This window comes from Alternaria metachromatica (assembly GCF_023757995.1).
Source record: "Alternaria metachromatica strain BMP 0045 chromosome Unknown scaffold_5, whole genome shotgun sequence".
Classification (NCBI taxonomy): domain Eukaryota; kingdom Fungi; phylum Ascomycota; class Dothideomycetes; order Pleosporales; family Pleosporaceae; genus Alternaria; species Alternaria metachromatica.
Window position 1 is genome coordinate 526,394 of NW_026055496.1, and position 23,644 is coordinate 550,037.

Here is a 23,644-nt window from a genome sequence, read left to right on the forward strand (position 1 = left end):
CTGGATGTCCATTCGATGCAAGAGCGGCTCAACCTGAGCTCAACCCAAATACACCAGCAATGAGCCGAACGCCGTAAAAAAATCCAATAAGAGTGGCGAGCATGTAAACGCGACGCCGGGTATATCCTACAGTCCACTAGTGATAGTTCCAAGCGAAAATAGACCAATGGCACAGTAAGGAGATTCGTGAAGCGTCGATGATCTCATCGTAAAATGGGGTATAAGCGAAGAAAGGAAATAAGAAGCTCGCAGCTATTGCTCCAGGCTGAAGCTTCCGGAGCGGGAGCTGCTGTTGGAGAAAGGAAATTCGCAGTCGTCGACGTAAGTCGGGGGGCTGATAGGAACGTCTTCGTAGAGTGGAGGTTGCTCCTCATCCCAAGCAATACCCATACCAGAGCGCTCAGTGAGCACTAGGTGGAACTGAGTGCGGAGAACGCGAGCGGCGCCAGTAGGAGTTGCTTGGTTGAGCTTCTTGAGGGGTGCCCACTCTTCAGCGACAACCATCTCAATGATGAGGTTGTGCTTGACGCTCATGCCGCTTGGGCTCTCCATGTCGCAAAGAGGCTTCAGGCCGACGTTGCAGGCGGCCTGGAACTCTACGTCAATCTCGCCCTTCTCAAAGTCGGTCTTCCAGCCAGTCTTGACCTCCTCGCTGGCGATGGCGCGAACATCCTCGTGAAGAACACCCTTGCCCTCACCCCCGACCTTGGAAATGTGCTTGGCACAGGCTGGAGCAATGAACTTCTGCGTCTCCTCAATGCGCCAGTTGAGCTTGCGGAGCCTCCATCGTGTTTGTGAGTCTCCTTTGTTCTGCACAATACCAGATAGGCGCATCTCAATGGGGAAGTCACCAATCGGGTGGATGACCGGGGGTAGCTTCACTGAAGCGGTAAGGTTCGTGGGAGGGAAGATGCGAATAGAGTGCTTCTCGGCTCCGGGAAAGATGGCGCGCTTGATGTCCAGATTGCGCTTGTAGGTAATCTTACCCGACGAGGTAGTAGCAACAGCGGAAAGGTAGTAATCGACTGTGGCGAGGCTACCATGTGTAGTCGCAGGCAAGTGTCCCGGCAGCAAGTGGCTGAAGGGGAATGTGTGTGGGCCATGACGCAGCGAAGTAGGATGCGTCAGGAACTCCCACTTGTGGATTTCGGTGGTTTGCGTGCTGCAATCGGGGCAGTGTGGGGCGACAGGCTTCTTAGTGGAAACGATGGCGAGCATGCGCATCTCGAATTTTTCCACGGTGACGTAGGGGTCATGAACGTTGATGACGAGCTGACCCGAGAAAATAGCGCCGGTCGAAGACTGGGGGCTGTTGTAGAAGACAATGGGCGGCGACTCAACGCTCATGTTCATGGAAGCCGCGCCCTGAGCCTCCACCTTGGGGCTCTTCTTTACTTCCTCTTTTTCTTTCGCATGCTTGTCATGCTTGTGGCGGTTGAAGATGTCCATGACGAGCGACTCTTCCGACTTTGACTTTGCTTTTACGCGGGGTGCGTCGTAGGAGTAGACGGGCGGCAGCAGGCCTTCGGCGTGCGGTTTGACGTGGTCCAGTTTAGGCAATGGCGTGGGAGCCACCCTCGCGAGGGTGCTCAACAGGCGACCGGGCATGTCTGATAAAGAATCCGGGGTAGGGCTGAGATTGAGTGACGTGAGTGGATGTTGGCAGCTGTGAATCTGCGAGATAAGGAGCTGTCCAATGGAGTGAGGGAGTGGGCCGAGATCCGATATGCAGGTGCAGCAACTGTTGAATGCGGCGGCGTTCAAGAGTTAACCTTGTGGGAGTGGAGGTGGTTATAGAGAGTCTGTGGCAGGAACATGTTCTAGCTGTCAAAGTAACCAAAGGGGTAGCTCGGGGTAGGGCGTGGTCCTATTTAAAGGCGTTTAGCATTTTGAGGGAAGTTTTACATGAGAGAAACTCGATTTCGCATGATTTCATCGGTTATACCAGATGCAGGGATTGCGCACGCCACGCTAACGGGTTCTGGCAAGCACACCCCTGCGCCTTCCATGGAATTTTTGGGTCAGGAGGAAGGAACGCACGGCCTGCCGCTCTCGCGATCGCCCAGTAGCTGTCGTGCCTGCCAACTAAAAAGACGTCAACACCTGGGCAACCTTCTCAGCTGAGCTGGTACGAGAGCGTCGTGACTGTTGCGCCCTATACCGGTGTATGCAGCACATTCCCCATCACCATGCATTACCAAGCGCTCGCTGCTGACCGCCGATTCATCACCAGGCCGAACGCATTCCGAATTCCAGCTCGTGCTTTGGCCGCCGCCAACAAGCACCGTGGTGGCTTGACTATGCGGCCAACATGTGTGACTCGCCGACGGCCATTCACTTCAGCACACATTGTACCAGAGGGTCTCCACCCGGAAACCCTGGGGTGCTCGTCCATCGCAACGGCACACTGTCCGCCCGCTAGCCATCATTCGCTGACGCACATCTGATGCCCTGTTCCCCGCAACATGGCGTTCTGATCGCCTGCAAAGTGCGACTCTGGGGACGAATATTCGAGCATCTCCTCGGACTGCCCACACACCGGCGCGACTCCCCGCACTCCTCAAGGGCGCGCATCGTCACGTCAGGAGGTGCACCTGACACGTATTTGATGACCGCTAATGCGCCCTACTCGACTACATTGCGCATTGCTAATTGTGCAACGTCTTCGTCAATTCACAGTCATATTCGTGCTCATCGTGATGGCGACAGATGCCAAGCCGCGCCGGCGTTAGGTAATGCAACGAGTTTTTCCTACACCCACCGTGGAGCGAGAAGAAACGCTGACTGGGTACTCCACCTGTCCCAGATCCTTTACAGCTTCTTTGCACACTTTGGCGTTCCGGCCCGATATTGGCTGTTACCTACGATGCGTCGTGTCAAAGCATCCACTTTGTTGAGGGACCAGGCTGGTCTACATTACTCGATGGAAACTGCACCGGTTCCGATCACGCAGCCACTTTCGCGTCGGAAATGCCCGACGAGTCCATGTGGATCAGGGCAGACGAAGCCTCCAAACACCACCTAGAAATCTCACGATACTTCGCTTAACAACGGCGACGCTTGCATGGCGTCCGCGATCTGCCAAGACTGAAGCGCCCGATCCGGTAAAACAATTGCATTCTCTGCATATCCCTGATTACCTCAACCATACACTGAGTCCATGTGGCGCACCCATGGTTCGTTCAAGGATCTCTTTCCCGTTGACATGTGCAACTCAGCATGCCACGCGTAGCTTCAGGGTTGGAGTCATCATGGCGAAATTTGACCTGAAACTGACGCCATCCAATGGCCCGTGAACGTGTCATGTCGGGACCACACTGGCAGCACGAACACCATTTCACCGCTTCTGTGGTTGCTGAATGCAGAAACAACTCGCGGTGTCTAGACCTCTAGAACAGTGCCCTGCATTGCGGCTCTCTGTAGCCTCATCCGGGCGCAAAGCTTCGATCTACGACGGGCCGATTCGGTATACCTCTCTTAATCTCCAATCCAGTATTGCACGGCGCTCCCGCTATGGCGCTTTTTGCATCGGGGTCTATTCCGTCGTATTAAGGCTGTTATTGTCACGAACCAAAGTAAGCATCATGGCTTCTAGCTTCGTCGGTCTCGCTTTCTGTACTGAACGCCGAGCAACCCCGGATCGGTATGCGGAGTAGAATCCGGAACATATCGAACTCATCCATTCCGAGAACCGCTTGTCTTTCCTACAGCACTGCCTCCGGGCATATTCAGAAATCTCTGCGCATGCCACTGACAGCTGGACAGGTAATACACGCAAGCGCGTCACCAGGACACGTCTGAACACGCCTTATACCAAGTGGATCGCGTTTGGCGAGACATGGTTTTCTCGCAACGAGTGTACCCGCACCTACGCATCGCTAGTACCCGCATAGGAACAGTACCAAGATCTCCCACGTACGTCGATCTACCGTGGACAGATTGCAACAGCTTTTTCTAGTACATGTAGCAAGATTTTCCACGCCCCGTAAAACACCAGAACGGCGCAAATCTGCATCCTCACTCCCTACCTGGAATAGCTTCAATTGAAGACATGAAGGATTCGACATCTCGTTGCACATCTTTAGACGACGTATCCCATTTTCCATGAAATTACCTTCGGATTTCAGCCGCTATTCGTACAATTGGAGACAATGCGCTGTGCTTGAGTTCTTTTTGCAGCTGTGTTCAGGATCACGACTGAGTAGGCACGACGCATGCTCCACAGTCAGCGCTTGCGCGGAAGATATTGCAACCTTCTCCCTAGCATCGTGTGGAGTAAGTGGGTATGGCATTCGGTTCGAGCTAAACGTGTTCTCGCGTGTGACATCGCAAACTTTTCTCAGGGATCCCTGTTTCTGTAAACAGACTCACGCCATGTATCCCCACCGTCAGACTCAGAAAACTCCATTAGCGTAGAACGAGTGTTTCGGACATCGCGTTGAAAGCAGGACTTTCAAAGTAGAGAATAAGTCACGCATGAGCATGCAGTTGAGGAAGTGGCAGGTGCATCAATTCATTAGATCGTGCTACGTGCCATGTAGACCTTCACCCAACCTGTTGTCCGAACCCTAGACTCCATACTATGCAAGCCATGTTGGTATCTTCAAGTGGTATCGTAGATCTACTCGTCGTCCTCATCGGCCTCGTCGTTGACGACGTTGAAGAAGCGGAGCTCGTAGACGCCCTTGGAGGTGGAAACGACGCGGAGCCAGTCACGGAGCTGCTGCTTCTTGAGGAACTTCTTGGTGCTGTCAAGCTATTAGCCAACATCCTTCCCTCTGAAGCGCCAGGGTTTCAACATACAGGTACTTCAGGTAGCGGCCAGAGAACTCCTGGTGCGCAATGACCTCGATCTTGCCATCGCCCTGCTGGCTGATCTGGATGGTATCACCAAGGTTACCGGTGCGGCCCTCAACCTTGATGCGGTCGTGCAGGAACTTCTCGAAAGCCTGGATGTCGAAGATCTTGTCGTTGACGGGCTGCGAGCAGTTGATGATGAACTTCTTGGTGACCTTTTGGCCCTTCTTGGCGGCAGCGGAGCGCTTCTGTAACTTGAGTACTTAGCCTACTGTTCTTGTGCGCGTGGGGTGCTCCCTTGCGCTGGACAGCAAAGCGGTTGTACGTACGGTGGTGGACATTTTGGCGGTTTGGGGGTGGGAGCGCAAAGAAATGGATATCCTGCGTCTGATTCGGAGGGGTTGGAGAATGAGGGAGTGTCGCGCGGTGCGCCAGAAGTTCGAGCAGTTCAAAATTGCCGGCACGATGGTGGGATGCTAGTCCCAAAGGGGCTAGTGGCGCCGAGTGTTCGAACAGCTCGGTACCTGAGGTCGTCATCATCGTTGTTGATGCATCCCAGCAATTAAACGCTCTGACTACCTAGGTATCTTCATTACATTTCGAGAACTCAATAACCTCCGCGCATGCCTTCTATGAGGGGCTCGACACGGCTGCTACATTCACATCACGAGCCAGCAACCCTCGTCCTTTAATGCGAGCGCGATCACTCGTCTGTACATCTTCCAACAGTCAAATGCGCGTAAGAAACCCATTACACTATTGAACAGACCGTCTGCCAAGACGATTGGTACTATGTTATCACATGTAGCGTTTCTATTCTAGCCCTATTGCCATCTTTCAAGGCCGTTACCCAGGACATTGCATTCCAAGGTTCACTCCGTCACCCCATCTGCATGATACAGCGCTATCGAAGAGACCGAGAGCCCGGGCGGGAATTAACCAGATATCATTAAGCCGTGTTGCCGACGTGCTTGCGCCTACAGATGACAGTCTTCCTCAGTTCCGGCGAAATCGGCTGCGCAGACGCGCAAACAAACCGCTTTCGCGATTGATGTTGCCCTCAGCGTATAGGGTCTCCTCTTGTATAGAGTCGATGAAGTCGCCATCCTCGGCCTCCTGCGCCTCACTCTGGAGCCGTGAAACAGGCTCACGAGCGCGAGCTTGACACATCTCTGCACGGCATTGCGGGCATGCGTTCGCACCGTTCATAGCTGACTCATTGACCCAGCTGTCTAGACAGACTTGATGGAAGTAGTGAGCACACTTCGTAATCACTGGTCGTTCTTCGTTCTTGTTGTCTTCGTGGACATCGACCATACATACGGCGCATGCGACACCCTCAGGAACGCTCTGCACTGGTTTGCAGAAATCCTCGATCGGAATCCGCTCGCCAGTCGGTTGAAGATCGTCATCCATGTCCGAATTAACATCATCGTCAGAATCTCCTAGGTATGTGAAGGGAAGTTCTATGGTGCTGTGCAACATCCCATCCTTGTAACCCCGACTTGCTTCGACAAACTCGCGGAAGCTCATGTTCGAGCGGCACGTAGGTATGTGCGCTTGGCTCATAGCACTTAACACTTGTACTGTCACGGGCTTAAGGAAAGCTGAAACAATCCAAAAGACTTCTCGATTAGTTAGTGGAGGCAAGCTAGATACTTCCCTGAAAGCTCGAGGGCCGGAAAGGCGTCGACCTTCTAGCTTTGCTTCGCAGAACGTGGCGAGTTCTCTAAGATCCAACTCGCGGAGTGCGGGACAATCACGACATCCCATTTCCAAGTAGTTCTCCAAGTCTTTGCAGTAACGCTGGATCTGCTCCGGAGTCGGATGCTGTGTTAGGAAAGCCGTCAGAATGATGGCAGTCCTCTCTAGTGTCGCGAAGAACCAGCCGACGTTTTTTGCCGATACCTGGGACACTACTCCTGGTACCACGATAGCCAGGCTAGGAAAGTATCTGTGGAGTTCATCGAGATCGGCGCGGAATTCTTCTGGAAAGAGTGCGAGGCTTGCGTGCCGTAACCACCTCATTCTGAGTCCGGAGGGGGTGGCTGCGTAGAGAAACAAGCGAATCATACTGAATCTTGTGTGTAGGTTGAGTTAGAGTTCTTCGGGTGTGTTGATGATAATGAGGAAGGGGGAATAATAGAGACTTTTGTCACTTCAAGGTGACGAGTGCAGGTGAACGTAGAGAGCGTTCGTTAAGAACTTGCCGATCAAAGGTCAACGAAGTCGCCGGACTGTATATTAGTGAAAAGTCGCGAAGAAATGATCTAAGCACATGTGCGCACGAAATAGTAGGCACGATACTGCTGCCTCGAGGTTGGTGGCAAAGTGTGGTGAATTAGGTGCCGTGAGAAACTGGCTCTCTGGCCGACTCTGGTACAAGCTTTCATCCAACAGTATACGAGGCATCCCTTGACTTGACCACCGCATTATCCATCCGCAGATATCCCGGTTTTACCAGCTTGTTTCGCAGGTTACATGCTCTCATCTGGGGTTGTTTGCACGTTGTGCGTCGAAAGATTACATCTGGTCACTCTTAATGTGCGCCTTATGATACCTTGATCGCAATATTCTGAAGCAAAAGATCTTCCTTTACCTGAATGTTGAGCAGAGATTATAGATCGCTCTCGCTAGGCGACATATTCAGCCGAGTTGCCTCTGACGCTAGAGTGCATGCGAGCTATAGGTATTCGCAGCTTTCCGCCTTCCTGCTACACGAGGCCTCACGGTAAAATACGGAAGATAGAAGCAATTGCTCACTTCCAAGCTGGCTTTTCGACGTCTTTCTGAAGCAACACCGGGTGTCGGGAAGGACCCCTGGCACGTGTCGAGATCAGCGCGTTCCGAAAAGAGGATAGTGTCTAAACTGTTCCGAGACCCGGTAGCATCATCGCCTGATGCGATGCGATAGGCGGATGTCCTTGCATCGCCTTCTTGACAACGACATCAGGATGGCGGATAACAGATGCCGTTGCATCATATTCGGACCGCATCGCGTATCAGGCGTCCAATGTGACAGCACTGCAAGGCAGACACGAGTGGCTGCCTAACGCGGCGCAGTATTCATATGACAACCCGCCTTAAGATTGCGTCCATCTCATATTTTCCTTCCGTCATCCATCGCATACCTCTACGAAGAATTTCAATCATGCTCTTCTCGCCAGTGATGCGCAATGCCGTTCTCCAGGCAACCGCCATCTGCACCGTCTCGCTACTCTACAGCCATTATGCCGAGGAAAACATATTCAACGAAGTAACGCAGGATGAAACTTTCAAGACACTTCTCAACCTTCTCACCAATGGGACAATGCCCAATGCTACTATTCCTGGTTTAATAGACCAGACTGGCCAATTAGCAATCGATGCCAAAAGCACGGTCAACACCTCCGACGGTGCCTCGTTCTCCTTTGCCCTCCAGCATGGCAACGAAACTAGAACTGGACTCAATGGGACCAATGGCATCAATGGAACTGCAGGTAGTGAGATATCGGAATCTTTCTATCGGCGAAAGTTGCCAAGAGAAGTGATCATCTCACTGGCGCTCGCTATACTGCAGTATTGGTGGCTCATTAGTCTCGAAAGGATCTTGCCTGCTCGACCGAGATATCGAGACGCCCCGACTCAGCAGAAGGAGCAAATTGAGGAGAACGAAGATAGAGAGGAAGAGGTAGTGAAGAAGTGGATCGCACAGGGTAGAGTGCATCGAGCGTCGTTGAACTGGCGCAATACTTTCGTCAAATGGGTGCTCGATATGACAGTTGGCATGCTGTTCATATTCACCGTGGAGCATATGCTTCGGCAGCTTCTCAAGATGAAGTCACCAATGTTGATCTTCAAGAGCTTGGGCGAAGTAAGTTCTTATCTTCATTTTTCGGCATGGCATCTCACTAACGTGCCGACTAGCACCTTATCTTCAACTTCCTGGGCACATTTTTCTCCGTCACTCCGCTTGTTCGCCTTGCTGCCTTCGTTCTCGCTCCAGCCTACAAGCAGATAATCTTTATCGAAGGTATCCAGCTAGTCTGGACGGTCTTCGCCTTGCAATTCTTACGCATAACAGCCTCATGGGCGGTCAAAACGGAGTTTGCCCAGACCTTCATGCAGAATATGACTAAAGAGCACGAGGCAAACATGAAGTATCAAAAGTATAGAACTATTCGGGACAGAGAGCTGTGAGTCTGTAGACTAGCAAAGACTACCATTCAATCGAACTTTCCACCTCTACACTACTGCCAGCTTGGCGTTACGGGAATAATCGTACTCAGTTTCGTCTACCATGTTTCCATCAAAAACGGTCTTTCCTATCTTCCCCGACTTATCTTCATAATCCAACCACATGAGCGCTTCCTTCACCAGGTCTGATGGCCCAGCAACTGTTGGCACATGCCATTGGTCCGCTCCTTGGCTCACAAAGTTTGCATGTGCACTATCCTGTGCCTGAGCGATGATGCGCGCGCAGTCGATGCGTGAGAAGGAATCCCGAGGCGTTGCAGGAAACTTCCCTTTCGATTCAAAGGACTTGGTGAGAGTTGACATCGATGCGCGAGGTGTGACCGGAAGTGACTTGTCTAATGGTAGGTAAGGAAGCCGGCGGTTCACGTACCAGGCTTCCCAGCCCAGTCTTGAGGGCGCTGGCGCTGCTGGTGTCTGAAAGGCTAGTTTTGAAATACGCTTCTTTGGCTTCCTTTTGGGCTTCGCTCTCGAACCTAAAGTCTCGTCACGAGGAACTCTAGGTGTGTTCATTGGTCTCTTTGACGTCCTGGCCGTCAGTCGCTGACTTAACTTCGCAATATACTTAGCGAGCAAATTCAAGAGCTCTGCACATTTCTTACACAGTCTCTCGCCCAGTTTTGGTCTCGGTACTGGGGGGTTGGGTGTCTGCACACGTCCTGACCTGACGTGTTGCTCATAAGTTTCATCACTCAATATTTCAGACAAAGGCACGTCTCTGCGCCTTGTTCGCGTCGTTATACTGGAGGCATTCTCTGATATGGTGTGATATTCGCCGGCTGGGAAGAACTCATGGCGATCACTTCTGAATGACAGCTCTCTAGGTATCGAATTGGTCTGCGTTGTAAATTTGGATACGCGTGTATCGTTGGAGTCAGCATGATGCATGTCCGTGGTGTCGTGCCGTGTCACAGTGGGACTGCGCTGGAAGGGGATTGGGGGTGCGGGCCTAGGGTTGTCCAGCCAAGCTTCAGCCTTGAGTTCCAATACACTGTCGCTATCCTTGATTGACAGGGTATCGCAGGTCGTAAGTGGCCTCTCAAGGATCGGTTTGTGTCTCGACCTTCGCATTTCCAGTAGAAAGGGATTACTAGTCTTTGATGGCGTCAGGCTGTCAGGGCTCTTATGCCGGGTATTGTATGGTGGTTTAGAGAACTCACCTGCACGGACTTCGCGGCGATCTACATTCCTATGTTCCGTCCTTAGGAACTCTTCGGCGGTACAAACATCCCATGACTGGGGCCAGCGATCTTTTCGGAAGTTGCGGTCAACGGGCGAAGGGGGTGAAGTCGTTGTCTTTGTGGAAAGCGTGCTGGAGTTGCGAAACGTGCGAGGCTGATAACCCGAGAATTGAGTTTGGCTAGCTAGATCTTCCCACTCGGATCGCCAGTCCTCGTTTTCCTCGCCTTCATGTTCCAGATCTCTTTCATTACCGGCACCGCCCCTCAAGCCGGAGTCTGTGTGGTCACCAGCGCGGAGGGTTGTTTCATTGCGGATTCCAGGCCAGATGGTGTTTTCCGAAGATCTCCTAGCTCCTATTGGCGGCTTAGAAGTGACGTCTTCAAAAGTAGATGTTGCATTGCTTCTAGCGTAGTCTTCCTCAATGAACATTGCTTGACAATAGTCGCAGTGCTCTCGGTGTTCGTCCAGCTGCATAGCCCAGACTTCGCATTGAGCACCTCTTGTATACTTGTAACTTCTGGAGCGCTTGTCTCTGAACTGAGGATTCAGTCGCTTAGTATGTTGCCAGTCAAAGCGGCTGATGCTATCCTCGTGCCGTTGAACGAACTTGACAGGGAACATAAGGCGGCCCAGTCTTATGCTCAAAGGACTTTTTGCCGTAATGATCGCCTCGTTTGAACTTAAGCTAGGAGTATTTGGTGCCAGCGTACCATAGGATTTTGGAGTGATAGGTGGGATACCTGGTGCAGCAGGCAACTTGGGATTTTGTAGCGGGAACTCTCGGTTGCCGTGTGCATCATGGTTCCAGTACTCAGAATCGCTACCACCGCCACGAACGGATAACAAACATGGTTCCTTTACCTCTTTCATCTCAGAGAAGCTCTCACTATCATTTACAGGATGTACCCGACACGTGCAGGACTTCGGCAAGCTGGCTTCAAGCTCGTCTTCGACTGCGTCATTGAGCGAATTGACCAAATCGCCAACATCTTGATAGTAGTCGTGCTCTTGTTCGCTCGATGCGGTCCTGACCGAGGCACTGGTAGACGACTTCGATGTATTTACATCGATCTCCAGCTTCGTCAGTAGCTTCCCGAGAACGTCCACATCTTCCTCATGCACCTCCCATGTAGCTATCTTTGTTTCGCGATCCAAGTGACAATCACTGGGAACATCGCATATGCTGATAGTGACACGCTCATCGCTGACGTTCTCGGGCAACTCTATACCCATCTCTTCACGGATCTTCATGATCTCCAAGACGCGCGCGATATATGGATCGTCGGCGAGCGATTGTTCCCCGTCATCGATTTCAAGGATGCGACAGATTTCAGGCAGTGTCGACCTGTGAGGAAACTGGTATAGGTGTGGAGAGGCACCAGCAAAGACTATGGTGGATTGTCTCGGATAGAAGTCGAAAGACTTCGCTGTGATAATGGCACACGTACGGGAAGGGTCGGAGAGGAATGCTCGTGGAGTCGTGTCCTTCGTAGATGTCGCTGGTGATGATGGATCTTCGTTTCCGCCTCGCATCGTTCCTAGGCCTGGCGATTCCACACGGATTTCGTCAGTCAAAACCAAGTCTTCTTTATCATCCGTGCATACCGTACGAGATGTAGTACTCTCGATTAAATGCATCAAGCGGGTCTTGAGAACCTCCAGGTCTTCAGCGATTGCGTCCTTTTCTGCCAGTGCGGCCTCAAGCCGCTCTTCCATCTCTACTTGTACATCCATCTGCCAATGTAGATCCTGCATGAGACTCTGGTTTAGCTCCTCGAAGTTCTCGAGTTCCCGTTCGAGAAAGCAGTTGCGTGTTTGTAGTACATTGGCCAAAGTCATCCAAAAATCTCCACGTTGAGAGGTTGGAGGGCCCACACATAATGTCGCGGCCTCTTGCATGAGCTGCTCAAATATGCTGCTAGAATTGTTCGCTGAGCTCTCGTTCGCGGATGATGGGTCGTTTTCGTAGCCACTTCCGCCCCGGATTTGCGCGCCGGCTACTTCTCTTGTGCGATTCGTGAGAAAAAGGTTGTTGTCGTTGACCATATACATATCACCTTCGTCTCCATCAAAGTCCCAGTCCCCATCCGTCAGGACATTCCAGCTTAGTCCCATGGTCTCCCACCAGCTTGCGATCGCACTCTTGAACACCTGCTTTGACTGTATCTTGTGAATCGCGACTTCTTGCCAGTGTCCGTTTCCGCAAGCCTTTTGCTTCCAGGCTTCTCGTTTTACGAAGTCTTCTGTTGCTCCTGTTGGGAAATAGTAGATTGTCGCAGCGCTGTGGAAAACAAGCTCGGGCTTGTTGGTTCCGGGAATGACGAAACCTGGAGGTAGGTATACGAGGATATAGTGGATGGTGGAATCGCCGACCCGAGTTGCGGCTCGCTGACAGAGCAAGTGTGGTGAGGCTGGGATGAGAGTAGGGACGCTGCTGGTATCGATATGCTCGCGACTGCCATTGTGATCAATCTCCTCTTCTCCACTTCCACCACGCAGACTTGGTTCATCTTCTTTCTCCTCTTGGCGGTCTCTCGATCGAGAAAGACTGTCCTGTTGCGCCGTCTCCACAAGCGTACGCACCTGCTCTTTCAAGCGCTCAACCTGCTGTCGCAATTCTCGGATGATCTCTTTATCGCGACCACTACTCTGGCTTCCATTCATACCCTCCTCTTGCGACGAAGCGTCCATCTGATCCCAGTTCGTGTACCCACCATAATCATACACGAATTCCTCGTCTTCGTCTCTCCCACCCATTCCGCCTCTTAATGTCGCATTCATATCTCCAGCATTAAGGTCATCTCCATGCTCACCGCACGTACAGTATGGCCCGTCGTCGTCGTCGTCATCGTCATACTCATCTTGCGCCTCGTAGATAGTACTGAGTATGTCCTCAAAGATCATCTCTTGTCCATGCAAAATTTCAACTAGCAAGTCGTGCCATTGATCTTGCGCATCGTATCGGCTGGTCAAGGCTCTCATTCCAGCCTCGGTTCCTTCCATACGGTCCTGGAGTCGGAGGATAGCCATTTCCGTTTCGATCTGTCGCAATGTATCTGGACAAGCTTGCTGTGAACGTCTTCCTTCCGGGCTAGGCGCATTGCTGCGCTCGAAGTGGCGTGACGGGTCAGAAGCGTCTGTATCAGTCATTAACTCGTGCGGAAGCCTGGCATCCGCTGGTTGCCGACCCACAGGTGCCCGATCGCTCCTTGCATGATTTGCATTCCCTTCATCTTGACCTTCCCGCCACAACCTCGCCATGTCTTCCCAGTCCCCCTCAAAGTAGACTCCAGACGACTCATTGCCGTCTGTCACGCCCATAGCATCCATGACTGCTTGCAGAATGGCATCTAGGCCCTGTAACTCCTCATGTAGATGTTCAAGACGGCTTTCCATTTCCGATATCACCTCGCGCTCAGCATCGTCTCGGCCGTCCAGGCAGTCCTTCAGCGTCGTGTTATTCTCTCGCAACATCGCGTTCTCCTCTCTCAACAACCTGATCTCTTGATCAGCCAAGCCGAGCTCTCCTTCGAGCACCTCAATCTGGGAAAAAGCGAGGGCAAGATCGTGGCTCAGGTTCATGATTTCCGTTTCGACAACACGTGGATGAACAGTAGAGTGCGCTCGGTGGCCTGTAGCGACATGGTCTTCTCGGTCATTGTAGCCGTGCGTGGAACGGACTCGACGGTGATGCTCCGCACCTGCTGTTCTCGATGATCGCGGCATCTTCGTACAGAAGACTTCCAGCAGTAGTCGTATCTTGATTCTCAGAGAAATGTAGGAGGCTTGCTTGGTTGCGGAAGGGCCTGGATTTAGCAGATGATGATATGCGGGAATGCTGATATGGTAATTGTCAAGAGATCAAAATCGATGTCGTGACAATAGAAGGGTACAAGGACAAATTGCGGAAACAGCGTACTTTATGTAAAGGAAAAGAGCTAGAGACGTGACACTTACTTCAAGGAAGAGATTCTGCGTGAAGTTGTGCGGTATGCGTGAAGCGACTCGCAGTATTGAAGCGTCGCCGCCGTGACAGAAAAGCTAAATTTGATGCTCGTATACTAAAAGAAGAGGCAAGGGTGAATGCGCTCAGCACACAGCACGCGCAAAGATCATCATACCGTTCTACACGTAGGAACCAACAGCTAACAAGGGGTATACAACAGCTGCGAATGTCTAATGACGTGGATGAAAGGCGCAAACAGTATTGCGAACGCAAGGGAAGATGATACATTCGCCACGTTGTACCTACAAAACAATGTCTATGAAGCTTGACAACAGAGCCGCGAAGGGCTTAAACCATATCTGGGTATACCGTGCATGATGCCCTTGTAGTAATGCGCCGTACAGAAGAAGAAGAAGTGAAGCGCCAAAAGTCTAAAACGAAACCTAAACTGAACTCCACCTGGCCTTCAGCCGTACAAGGACCGATAATCGCTAATGAACTGAACACGTTGAACCTCAGGCCGTGAAAAGGAAATCATGACTCTAGAAAGATTACAAGATTGTAAAGGGGAGTCGTAGCACCATGAAGTCGGTACCACCACGTGTTGAATGCCAAGCTCCATGTCGCAGGATAGCCGGGCGCCATCATGTCGCTGTGCCGAACGCCCAATGTAAAACACTTTTAGTTACCAACCCGTTCGGAAACACGACCGCGCTCAATCTGCTCCACGCGACCTTTGGAGTCGGTGCGCTTCATGCGAGATCGAGCCAACGCAGCTGCGGCTTCCTCGTGTTCCCTAGCCAAACGTCTAAGGGCGATTTTGGCTTCTTCAAGAGGTATGCTGTCGCTGCGCTTGGGACTGCTCTGTCTTGAAGGGCGTTGGCTAGTCGGGTTTGACGTGGGAGTCGGAGGCTGGTAACGGAAGCTATTGGCCCGAGTGCTAGCAACGCTGAAGCCGTTCTTGGTGCTACCAGGACGGCTAGTGCGATACTCAGTGCTTACTGACTCTTGGCTGCGGTTGTCGGCATCGCGAGCGGGAGAGTTCTTTCGGGACCGAACGTAGTTGGGATCGTCGCGCTTGATCATGTGACGGAATTGCTGTGTTTGCTGATCGAAGACCCAACGTTGATAGCCCGCGGCGCCATTTGCGTTCCCAGGAATGAAGGTGTCGTGTTCGTCCCAGCACTTGACCCAAGCCACGTCGTCGACCCGGAAGAAGCCGGCTTGTACTTCTTTGCCTTTGTCGTTCTTGATCATGACAGTCTTCTTGCGCTTGTTGAACTCGGGCTCTAGGAAATAACGACCAATGGCATGGGAGTATTTCAGGGGAACAGGACGGTCCAGGGGAACGTACACTCTGCCAGTTGATGACTTGATGTATGAACTGGGGTGGCCTTCTGGCTTGGCATCGTCCTTGAGAGTTGCGATCAGAAACCAGCCTCGTCCGGGGATACTCTCGTACTGGCCGGGTACTGGGCTGGTCCACTCTTCAACGACCTTGGATGACTGCTCTGCCTTGTTTGACTTGAACCACTTGTGGGGCGCAAAGGCCTTTTGAGTGGCTATGAAGAGGTTGGGCGCCATGTCGATGGTTTTCGAATAACGTTTGATAAAACTCCTCTGGTCACTGTCGGTGATGTCCTCCGGGGACAGTCGGCAGTGGTGGTGGATCTGAGATTCCGGGGGTGGCAAGTACTCCGGAAAGTTCTTGAAGCAGAGTCTGCCGTCGGGTAAAGCACGTGGTCGTGATCGTCAGTGGCAACGTTGGATGCTGCGAGGTTCCGCTTGAACAGAGGCGAGTTGGTAGACGAGGTATGGAAATCCGGTACTTCAGGAGTGTGTTGTGAAAGTGACTAGCCGAAGACCGCCGGTCACTGCGTGCAGGTGCACGACTGTGTCGCTATGAGGAGCGAGGCAAGCCTTCGACGAGCGTGGTTCACTGAGTGCGCGTGAAAGGAGGAATCTCGAAACAAAGACGCTGGGGTGTCGAAATATTTAAAAGACGGGAGCTAATTTAGTGCTGGGTCTGAAAATCTTTCCCAGGCTGACGGAAGGAAATTGGGATGCGCTTCGACCTACCGTGGGTACAAGTGTGGACCATGTACCGGGGAGCAATAGTCAGACATCTAAGGCCAATGCCAACGTGAGCACCGAGTCCTCGCACGTCGCCCCCGAGCGTATCGGACCCTCAGTAAAACGGGCCTCATCAGAAATTCGTCATGACACACTGCCTCAATCAGCTCTTCTCAGCGGTACACGTTCCCGGTTCTTTCCTGTCGCGCGCCCACGGATCCGCTGATTGTCGTGGTGGCATGCCAGGCTCCGCATTCGTGCCTCCCTCGCAGCAACCCACATGCGTTGATAGAGTGCCGCCCTGGGCCAATCACCTGGGGTGCCAGCCACTCGTGGACAGATAATGCCAGATAACGCGACGCAGCCAGGTCGATTGTCCAGCAGTCGCCTGGGAGTGTGAAATTGCCAGGGCAGGCACAGACGGAGGGCAGCTTCAGAGCGGTGTGATGCTGGGTTGAGGTGTGCGGATGCGAAAGGGACTGAGTGGACCGACAGGCGTTGCTAGATCGTGCGCGGAAGTTCCGTAAGCGCAGCCGGTAGCGAGGCGCTCAACATGTCCGCCGTCGATGGAACCAGCACCAGCACCAGGAACCATGACAAAACAACGGACTCGCAGCCCCGGGTCGCCTGAAGCAACAAAGAGCTCTCTTCTAAGCAGCCTGCATGTTTCGATAATCTGACGCGTGCGTCAAAGCAGAGTAAGCGCCAGCCTGCGCAATTCAACCTTCCTCAGATCGCCTTCCCCGTACTTGCAACATTCGCTCCGATTCTCCAACTTCGTGAAACATTCCATCTCCACACCCATGCCAGACAAGCAAATAGACAGCCAAAACCCTGCCTACAACGCCCTGTGCCACGCGACAAATACCGGCCTTCCTTTGAGCCCACGCGGCGCCTCACTTGCTCCTACGCGGCTGCACCCAGCGTACGTGCGACGGCGCCAAGAAGCAACCATGGCTCTTGCGCTGCCCCTTTGTGACTCGTACGGCTGGTCATACGGCTTTACTATCAGACTCCTTATCAATGTGCGTCGAGTTCACTCATCAATCTGATGGCGGTGAGTAGGTTGAGGAGTGGATATGGCTTGCGGCTGCGCATCTTCCGAGCAGGCGACGCGCTGAGTTGGTGTGCGCATCCGGAAACATGCCCGTCAGCCATGTTGATGCTTAGGCAGCTCAAGCAATTGACCAAAATAACCGGTAGTATTTCATCCAACAGGCATCTGCATAGTGCTAGCATGCAGGTTCGATGTTGCTTGTTGATGACATGAATGCGAAGTCGACGTCAAGGTACACTGGTCGCCGGTAAAAGGCTTCTGCGATAAAAGTCTAGCTGAATATTGCAACCCACTCCAACACCATGCAGTACCATTAGCTGAAAGGAGAACAGCTCGCAAAACTGAGCAACAACCGGCGCGGCATATTTTACCGCAATCTCTAGTCGTGATCTCGATAGCCATGACCTGATCTGTGGCATGTGAAGAAGATCAGCCTGATTGATGCGCATTCGATGCTTGGCGCAGAGTACATGCAGCACCCAAGGCACTCCACGGACGATACCGCAACACACACGTTTGTTCTGCGCGGCCGGCAGTTGGGGTTGCGATATCGAAGCGGCTCTGCAGTTAGTCTAAGATCAAAAAGCATCACATCCTACGTCATCGAGGAGATCCTGATTTGGCTCGTTTTTTCATTGCATTCCTACTGCTCCTGTCCCTTGATATCTTTGGTCATTCCGCAGTAACATGTCGCAATGCTTTTTGAAGTGCATGCCTCTCCCCATACCGTATCGAAGGGTACCGTGAGCCGGAGAGGATGAAAAGCCTTCCCATTGAGATCGTAACTAATCAGAGAGACGCCTTGTATGCCCCGCCCCAAAGTGAAAATCCGCACCCATCTACGACTCGGTCTTGACGCGGGCCTTGCCGTTGGTAACCTTGACACCGATCTGCTTCGCCCTGGCGATGATTTCGATGCGCTTTCGTGCTGATACAGCGTGGGCGATCCTGAAGGATTCATTAGTATGTTGGATGGTGGAACAGAAGCTGGCGAACGTACTCTGCGGCGAAGGTCTGGTTGTGCATGAGGAGGAGGTCAACATCGGCGACTGCATCCGTTAGCGGAATCCTGGGTTGGTGTCGTACTCGATAGGTAGCATACCGTTGTTGACGACGAAGGCCTTGTGGCCGCTGGGCATCATGTGGCGGGTCTTCCTGTTGGAGCCGTATCCGATCTGTGAGGCGTTCCGTCAGCCCTGGTCCATCAAGCATTCCGTGTACGCTCAGTGTCCTCTCGGTGACAAGATTCTTCCTCCGTCCGGGTAGTTGGTAGTCCGTACCTTGGGCATAGCAGCCTGGCCCTTGAACCGCCTGCGGACGCGGTTGTCGATACCCTTAGGCTTGCGCCATGAGGGGTCGACGCCTGTCCAGTGTCAGATGCCAATTCCTTCACTCCCAGCTCCGGTGTCTCTTACACATAAAGCGGTCCGACTGGTGGCGGTTGAAGCGCTTGCGGTCTGTAAACGGATACGTCAGTCGCGAGTTTTCGAGGTCATGGAGGCAGATTCGGCGTACGCTTCTTGACGATCGGGACATGCTTCTTAGCGGCGACCATCTGGAATATCGTCAGTACAGCAACAGCAGTCCGCCTCGGTATACGCACTTTGACTGCTGTGTGGTTAGTTGTCGATGTGGTGTCGTCAAAAGTTGGCGTTGATGGATTTTGCGAAGGCGCCGCAGCTCAGTGGACACGCTAGTGGCACCTCGCTTACGCTGGCCCTAGCCACACCAAGAGCGCAGCGACCACCACCAACCTTCCTCGCCGAACAACAACGGACGCGACAAACAATGGTCATGTACAGTGGCCGCGGCAGCAATGCAAATATCTTTGGACCCGAATCAATGACCCGTGCGCATCTTATACTTAGCAGCATCTTGTTTCTTTGCCTGCTCTGCGCTGCTGTCGACGGTCACTTGCTCCACTGTATAATCACCCAGCACAAACGAAACAAAATAGATGGCGCACGGTGATGTATCATGCTGAGCTAGTCTATTTACTAGAAGATGCTCAAAGTGCTGTAAATCTGGCCATGGTATGGAATGCTCCCGTGAATCTCGTAACATGCATCAAGTAAACCCGCCTTCTGATGAGCAAAACGCCGGCAGCTGCTATAGCAGCAAAGCATATCCTCTACCATAACTCCCCGCTAGTTTCATAGACCGTCTTGACCCAGATCAATAGTAGTCTTCGTCCATCGGCTGCTCTCCCGTGTCACCCCGCTTCTCCTTCTTGACGAACTCGACAAAGTCGTCAATGACAGACGGCCATGAAGACTCCTCGTTCCAGAAGCCCATAGTCTCATCTTCCAGCGAGAGCTGCGCGAACTTGAGTGTCTCGTTCCACATGTCCTTGTTGACGCTCTTCTTCCACGACGTATTGAGGAACTCAGTCCACCAAGTAAGCCACGGAGTGTTGGGACTTGACCACTGAACAGCAGACAAGGGCGAACTGAAGAGCAACTCCCAGTACACGGTGGCCATCTCTAGTGGAACAGCCCTCTGGTCCGCAGTCTTGGCGATGGTGAATGTGTACTTGTAAACCCGGGTGAAGACGTCTTTGTTGCCCGAGAGCTCGCTCTTGAGAATCTTGAGATACGACTTCTGCTTGTCGATGGTATCGCATCTGCATTTCGGTTAGGTTCTAAACGACCTCGAAGACAATCTGAAAAATGTTGGCACTTACTGGCGCTCCAACCAACCCTTGACGAAGCCATCGCGGCTCATCTCGCCCATGGTAGGGGCCTGGACGATCTCAAGAGCCGCCAACGCATCTAGGCCCTCGGCATCGACGCCAGTTTCGTCGAAATACCGCATCGTGCCCTCTACTCCGACGATGTCTTTGTCTGGTGCACCAGCCTCTTGGCACCGATCGAACAGCTTGTTGAGATTGGTCTTCATCGCAGATGAGCCTTGGGAACCGCCGCTGTTGCTGCTGCTGTAGTAACTGCGAGATTTGTCAGTCTTTGTCAAGGAATTTAATGAGTTGCCAGTTGGCAGTTGTAACGAAAAGCTCGTCGTGAGTGACTTGTAATCCAGGCATATCGTAAAGGTACACGCGATACTGATAATTCTTCAGTAATATGGAAGGATTGAGCTGCACAGACGTTTTCGCAGTCATGAACAGATGCACTGTGTCGATAGGTGACGACGTGGCATCGCTCAGCACGGGCACTTCATCAACCCCTGTCACCAATTTTATTCTTTCGATGATGATGCGGCAGAATTTGGTCCTGCCATCACGTCCCAGACCATGGAAGAAGGCCAGACGCGCCAACTTCCATTTTTCGAAAGCGGGAGCTGGGATCGTTTTGTGGTTGATCAATGGGAGGAGGTTGAAGAGCTTGGCGAACACACTCCGATTCGCAAGTGATAGTGATTGGATGAACGTGTTGTAGTTTACGCCTACGGTTATGGGCAAATGCCACAAGGCCTGTTCGATTCTCGGCCATATTTGGGTGATCCCGATGGACTCGAACCAAAGAGTCTCTTGTTTGCAGGAGTCCACATAGGAAGCATAGTCCATGGGAGCCATACATTTCAAGTAATGGCTCTCGAGAGCCCAGAGCGCAGCTTGTCCTGGGGTGTCTGAAGCTTGGGGACTGCGTCTTCCTGAGATGTCATGCTCGCTGTAGTCGTCGCTGTAGCCCCCAGAGCCGACGTAGTTGCCAGAACCACCGCGCAACGACACAGTCGGCTCTGAACCTAGGTGATGATCAGAGACGGAGGTGCGAAGTGAAGGCACTGTGGTAGTGTGCAAGAGCGCCAGCAGCTCCTCGAGTATAGTTTCCGGCAAGCATGTACTTGGAAGGGGAGTTGTGATACTGCGCGGATGTTGTAGAATGACCGAGTCTGTTCCCAGACTGCCGTATCGGATATGACGGGCTAGCGCGAACTGACTTTCTGGTGCGTTGGTAACGTTGGTAAGACTGAGACTGCTGTGTAGCACGCGGCTTAGGTGTTCCGCTTGGACTCGATGTTGCTCCGTTTGTAAACAGTCCAGACCCTCAACCAGGTGTGGTACGGCAAGCGGTCGGAAAGCTCCCTGAACTGTGTAGGTCTCGATACTGGACGCGGTGGAATCGGAGGAAGCAGCGGTGTTGCCAGAAGAGAGGCGGTCGTCGTCGGCGGTGTTGATTGTGCTGACTGCGTGTACTTGGGCGGGTTGGACGTCCCTCAGATGAGAACTTCGACTTGAAAGGCTCATAGATCGAGAGCTAGAGCATGAGCTGATGGAACTGATGCGTTCTCGTCTATTACGCCCGGCTAGCTGCCTAGCCCTGTCTTGTGAGGAACCGAACATGACGGCTGTGGATGTAGCGCACGACTGAGCTGAACTGACGAGTGGATGTGGCGTGTGTTTGGACGACTGCACCGAGGGAGGCTTATCGAGGGCTTTGTTGTGGGTGAGGAAATGCCGCAGGAGAAAGCGTGCTATTGTGCCAGCGCTTCGGACGGGACGGAGTAAGACCACTTTCAACTGTAGGTGCAGGAGCTTTACAATGGCGTTGTGTTATTGGAAGTCACAGCTGCATGTGCCCGCAGACCGCAGCTGCGTTGAACTCGATCTGTCACCATGACTTGCAGCTTCTTGCGCGACACGAGCCCTCCTGCTTCTTTGTCTGTGATATGGTACTACCCCATTCCCAAGAGGTATTGTGTTGTCCCTTCCCAGATGTGTGCCCGCAAGTATGTTCGTCCTGTGTCCAGGTGCTGGTCGGTTGGTTGATCGGTCGGTCGATACGTCGATTCGTCTGGATGGCGCGACGCGTCCGTAGATATAACAAGCATGCAAAAAATGTGTACTGTATATATGAACAACAAAGGAAAAGCTGTACTTACGCGTTCACGGCGTTCTGTGCATCCCAGCCATGGCTTTTGAGTGCCCTGACCGCGGTGGACTTGTCAAGTTGAGTAAAGCTGATAAACTGCTGGATTGCAGCTTTCTGCTGAGCAGTGTAAACTGTAGGCATACTGTATTAGCGCCTTGTATCGAACTCCAGCTATTGATTGCGAGCTCGATGTGAGGAAGCGGCGGGGTGGAGGGGTGGAGGGCGCGAGTCGGTGCGCAGAATTTGGTGATAGAGAATGGGTGCAGTGTTGAGAGACAAAGAATCGCGCAAAGTGAATTCACAGATTGGGTGCGCGTCTTGGTCGCCGAACCGTGGTGGACAATAGACAGAGTTGGCGATACTTGGGCGAGCTGTGACGCACCGACGAGGCAGCAATTGTAGGGCCGACCCCGCCGAGTCGACTCAACCCTTGCTCGTGCACCCAAGCCCCGGAATTAAGGCCGCGGCGACAAGCTAGCCTTGTATCTTTCGAGCTTGACATGCATCGCCGCCAAACCAATGACGGATAATCATGAATGGAAGGAGGAAACCGTCGACTTACCTTCGGGGGCTGCCTTTGCTCCTTTCTTGGGAGCCTTGGTCTTCTTTTCTGGACGGTCCATAGCGGCGGCGTTGTCTGTGTTTTTGCGCTTGGGCGGCATGGAGGATGTGGAGTCGTCTTCTTGAGTACCGTCGAGGGAGTCGCGTGGACGTTGAGGCGATCCAGCGTGGTGTGGAGGACTGTGATCTGGGATGCTGGGGACAGGCGAACTTTGCTCTGGTCGACGAGGAAGCTCGTGCGTCTCCTTAATACCTGTGCGCTTGCTGCTACAGCAAAGAAACCGACGGAGCAGGTCGCAAAAGACCATCACCAGTCCGCTTGCTCTCACTGGTAAATATTGCTGACGTGCGCGGGTAGCTAGTGCCTTCCTAATACAGGCGCGGGCAAAATGCTCGCAGTGAATGTGCAATGCAGAAAATCTATGGTGACCTTTGGTTAAGGTGCGGGTCCAACCAAGTTCAGGAGTGCATGCGCGAAAGAGGCGCGACGAAGTGACATGGAGCAACATCGGTTTGTCGACCTACTAGTCGCGTCGCAAAAGTGACGCGGCATCATGTGTCCTCCGTCTGCCTAGGGCAAACATGCACTTCTCAACGGTAACCATGCACCTACCATCCCAACTTCCGCGACCAGATCAAGTACCATATGCGATTTGTCCAAGAAAAATGCTGATCACGCACTAGAGGATAGTAGAAGACAGTATAGTCGAAGTCTACATGGCCTTAGAACTTGTTCCTGTTGAGATTCATACTAACGTAGACTGACTGCACTGCAGCGCACCAGCTTAGTATCTTCTTTAATTCTCTCCTAGCATACAGCCAGTGTACGTGGCTGCCTCCTACATGATCATCACGAACACCACACGCTGAACTGCACCTGATAGTAATGGTTTCATGCCCATTGCCACGGGGGAACGCCAGACACATCTCTGATGCTCAATTCCAGGGTATACCTTGACAAACATC

General features: G+C 52.6%; 9 protein-coding genes across 9 annotated transcripts; 1 reads left to right on the forward strand and 8 right to left on the reverse strand.

Annotated features, from left to right (window-relative positions):
- Positions 1-252: 252 nt before the first annotated feature.
- Positions 253-1,608, reverse strand: J4E83_003115 (uncharacterized protein; the record flags this gene model as incomplete). Its single annotated transcript, XM_049330054.1, has 1 exon — positions 253-1,608. The coding sequence occupies one exon, from the start codon at positions 1,606-1,608 to the stop codon at positions 253-255; it is 1,356 nt and encodes a 451-aa protein (XP_049190550.1).
- A 3,013-nt stretch (positions 1,609-4,621) lies between these two features.
- RPL22 (60S ribosomal protein L22) lies at positions 4,622-5,138 on the reverse strand (the record flags this gene model as incomplete). The annotated part of the gene is made up of 3 exons (XM_049330055.1): positions 4,622-4,748; positions 4,804-5,045; positions 5,127-5,138. The coding sequence occupies 3 exons, from the start codon at positions 5,136-5,138 to the stop codon at positions 4,622-4,624; spliced, it is 381 nt and encodes a 126-aa protein (XP_049190551.1).
- A 655-nt stretch (positions 5,139-5,793) lies between these two features.
- Positions 5,794-6,825, reverse strand: J4E83_003117 (uncharacterized protein; the record flags this gene model as incomplete). The annotated part of the gene is made up of 1 exon (XM_049330056.1): positions 5,794-6,825. The coding sequence occupies one exon, from the start codon at positions 6,823-6,825 to the stop codon at positions 5,794-5,796; it is 1,032 nt and encodes a 343-aa protein (XP_049190552.1).
- A 1,123-nt stretch (positions 6,826-7,948) lies between these two features.
- Positions 7,949-8,976, forward strand: J4E83_003118 (uncharacterized protein; the record flags this gene model as incomplete). Its single annotated transcript, XM_049330057.1, has 2 exons — positions 7,949-8,650; positions 8,704-8,976. The coding sequence occupies 2 exons, from the start codon at positions 7,949-7,951 to the stop codon at positions 8,974-8,976; spliced, it is 975 nt and encodes a 324-aa protein (XP_049190553.1).
- A 45-nt stretch (positions 8,977-9,021) lies between these two features.
- On the reverse strand, positions 9,022-13,794 carry J4E83_003119 (uncharacterized protein; the record flags this gene model as incomplete). The annotated part of the gene is made up of 2 exons (XM_049330058.1): positions 9,022-9,662; positions 10,191-13,794. The coding sequence occupies 2 exons, from the start codon at positions 13,792-13,794 to the stop codon at positions 9,022-9,024; spliced, it is 4,245 nt and encodes a 1,414-aa protein (XP_049190554.1).
- A 1,045-nt stretch (positions 13,795-14,839) lies between these two features.
- J4E83_003120 (uncharacterized protein) lies at positions 14,840-15,742 on the reverse strand (the record flags this gene model as incomplete). The annotated part of the gene is made up of 1 exon (XM_049330059.1): positions 14,840-15,742. The coding sequence occupies one exon, from the start codon at positions 15,740-15,742 to the stop codon at positions 14,840-14,842; it is 903 nt and encodes a 300-aa protein (XP_049190555.1).
- Positions 15,743-18,127: 2,385 nt separating this feature from the next.
- Positions 18,128-18,843, reverse strand: CRP63 (60S ribosomal protein L32; the record flags this gene model as incomplete). The annotated part of the gene is made up of 6 exons (XM_049330060.1): positions 18,128-18,236; positions 18,289-18,337; positions 18,391-18,463; positions 18,569-18,651; positions 18,704-18,745; positions 18,804-18,843. The coding sequence occupies 6 exons, from the start codon at positions 18,841-18,843 to the stop codon at positions 18,128-18,130; spliced, it is 396 nt and encodes a 131-aa protein (XP_049190556.1).
- Positions 18,844-19,463: 620 nt separating this feature from the next.
- J4E83_003122 (uncharacterized protein) lies at positions 19,464-20,186 on the reverse strand (the record flags this gene model as incomplete). The annotated part of the gene is made up of 2 exons (XM_049330061.1): positions 19,464-19,911; positions 19,972-20,186. The coding sequence occupies 2 exons, from the start codon at positions 20,184-20,186 to the stop codon at positions 19,464-19,466; spliced, it is 663 nt and encodes a 220-aa protein (XP_049190557.1).
- A 58-nt stretch (positions 20,187-20,244) lies between these two features.
- Positions 20,245-22,779, reverse strand: J4E83_003123 (uncharacterized protein; the record flags this gene model as incomplete). Its single annotated transcript, XM_049330062.1, has 2 exons — positions 20,245-21,440; positions 22,680-22,779. The coding sequence occupies 2 exons, from the start codon at positions 22,777-22,779 to the stop codon at positions 20,245-20,247; spliced, it is 1,296 nt and encodes a 431-aa protein (XP_049190558.1).
- Between the last annotated feature and the right edge of the window lie 865 nt (positions 22,780-23,644).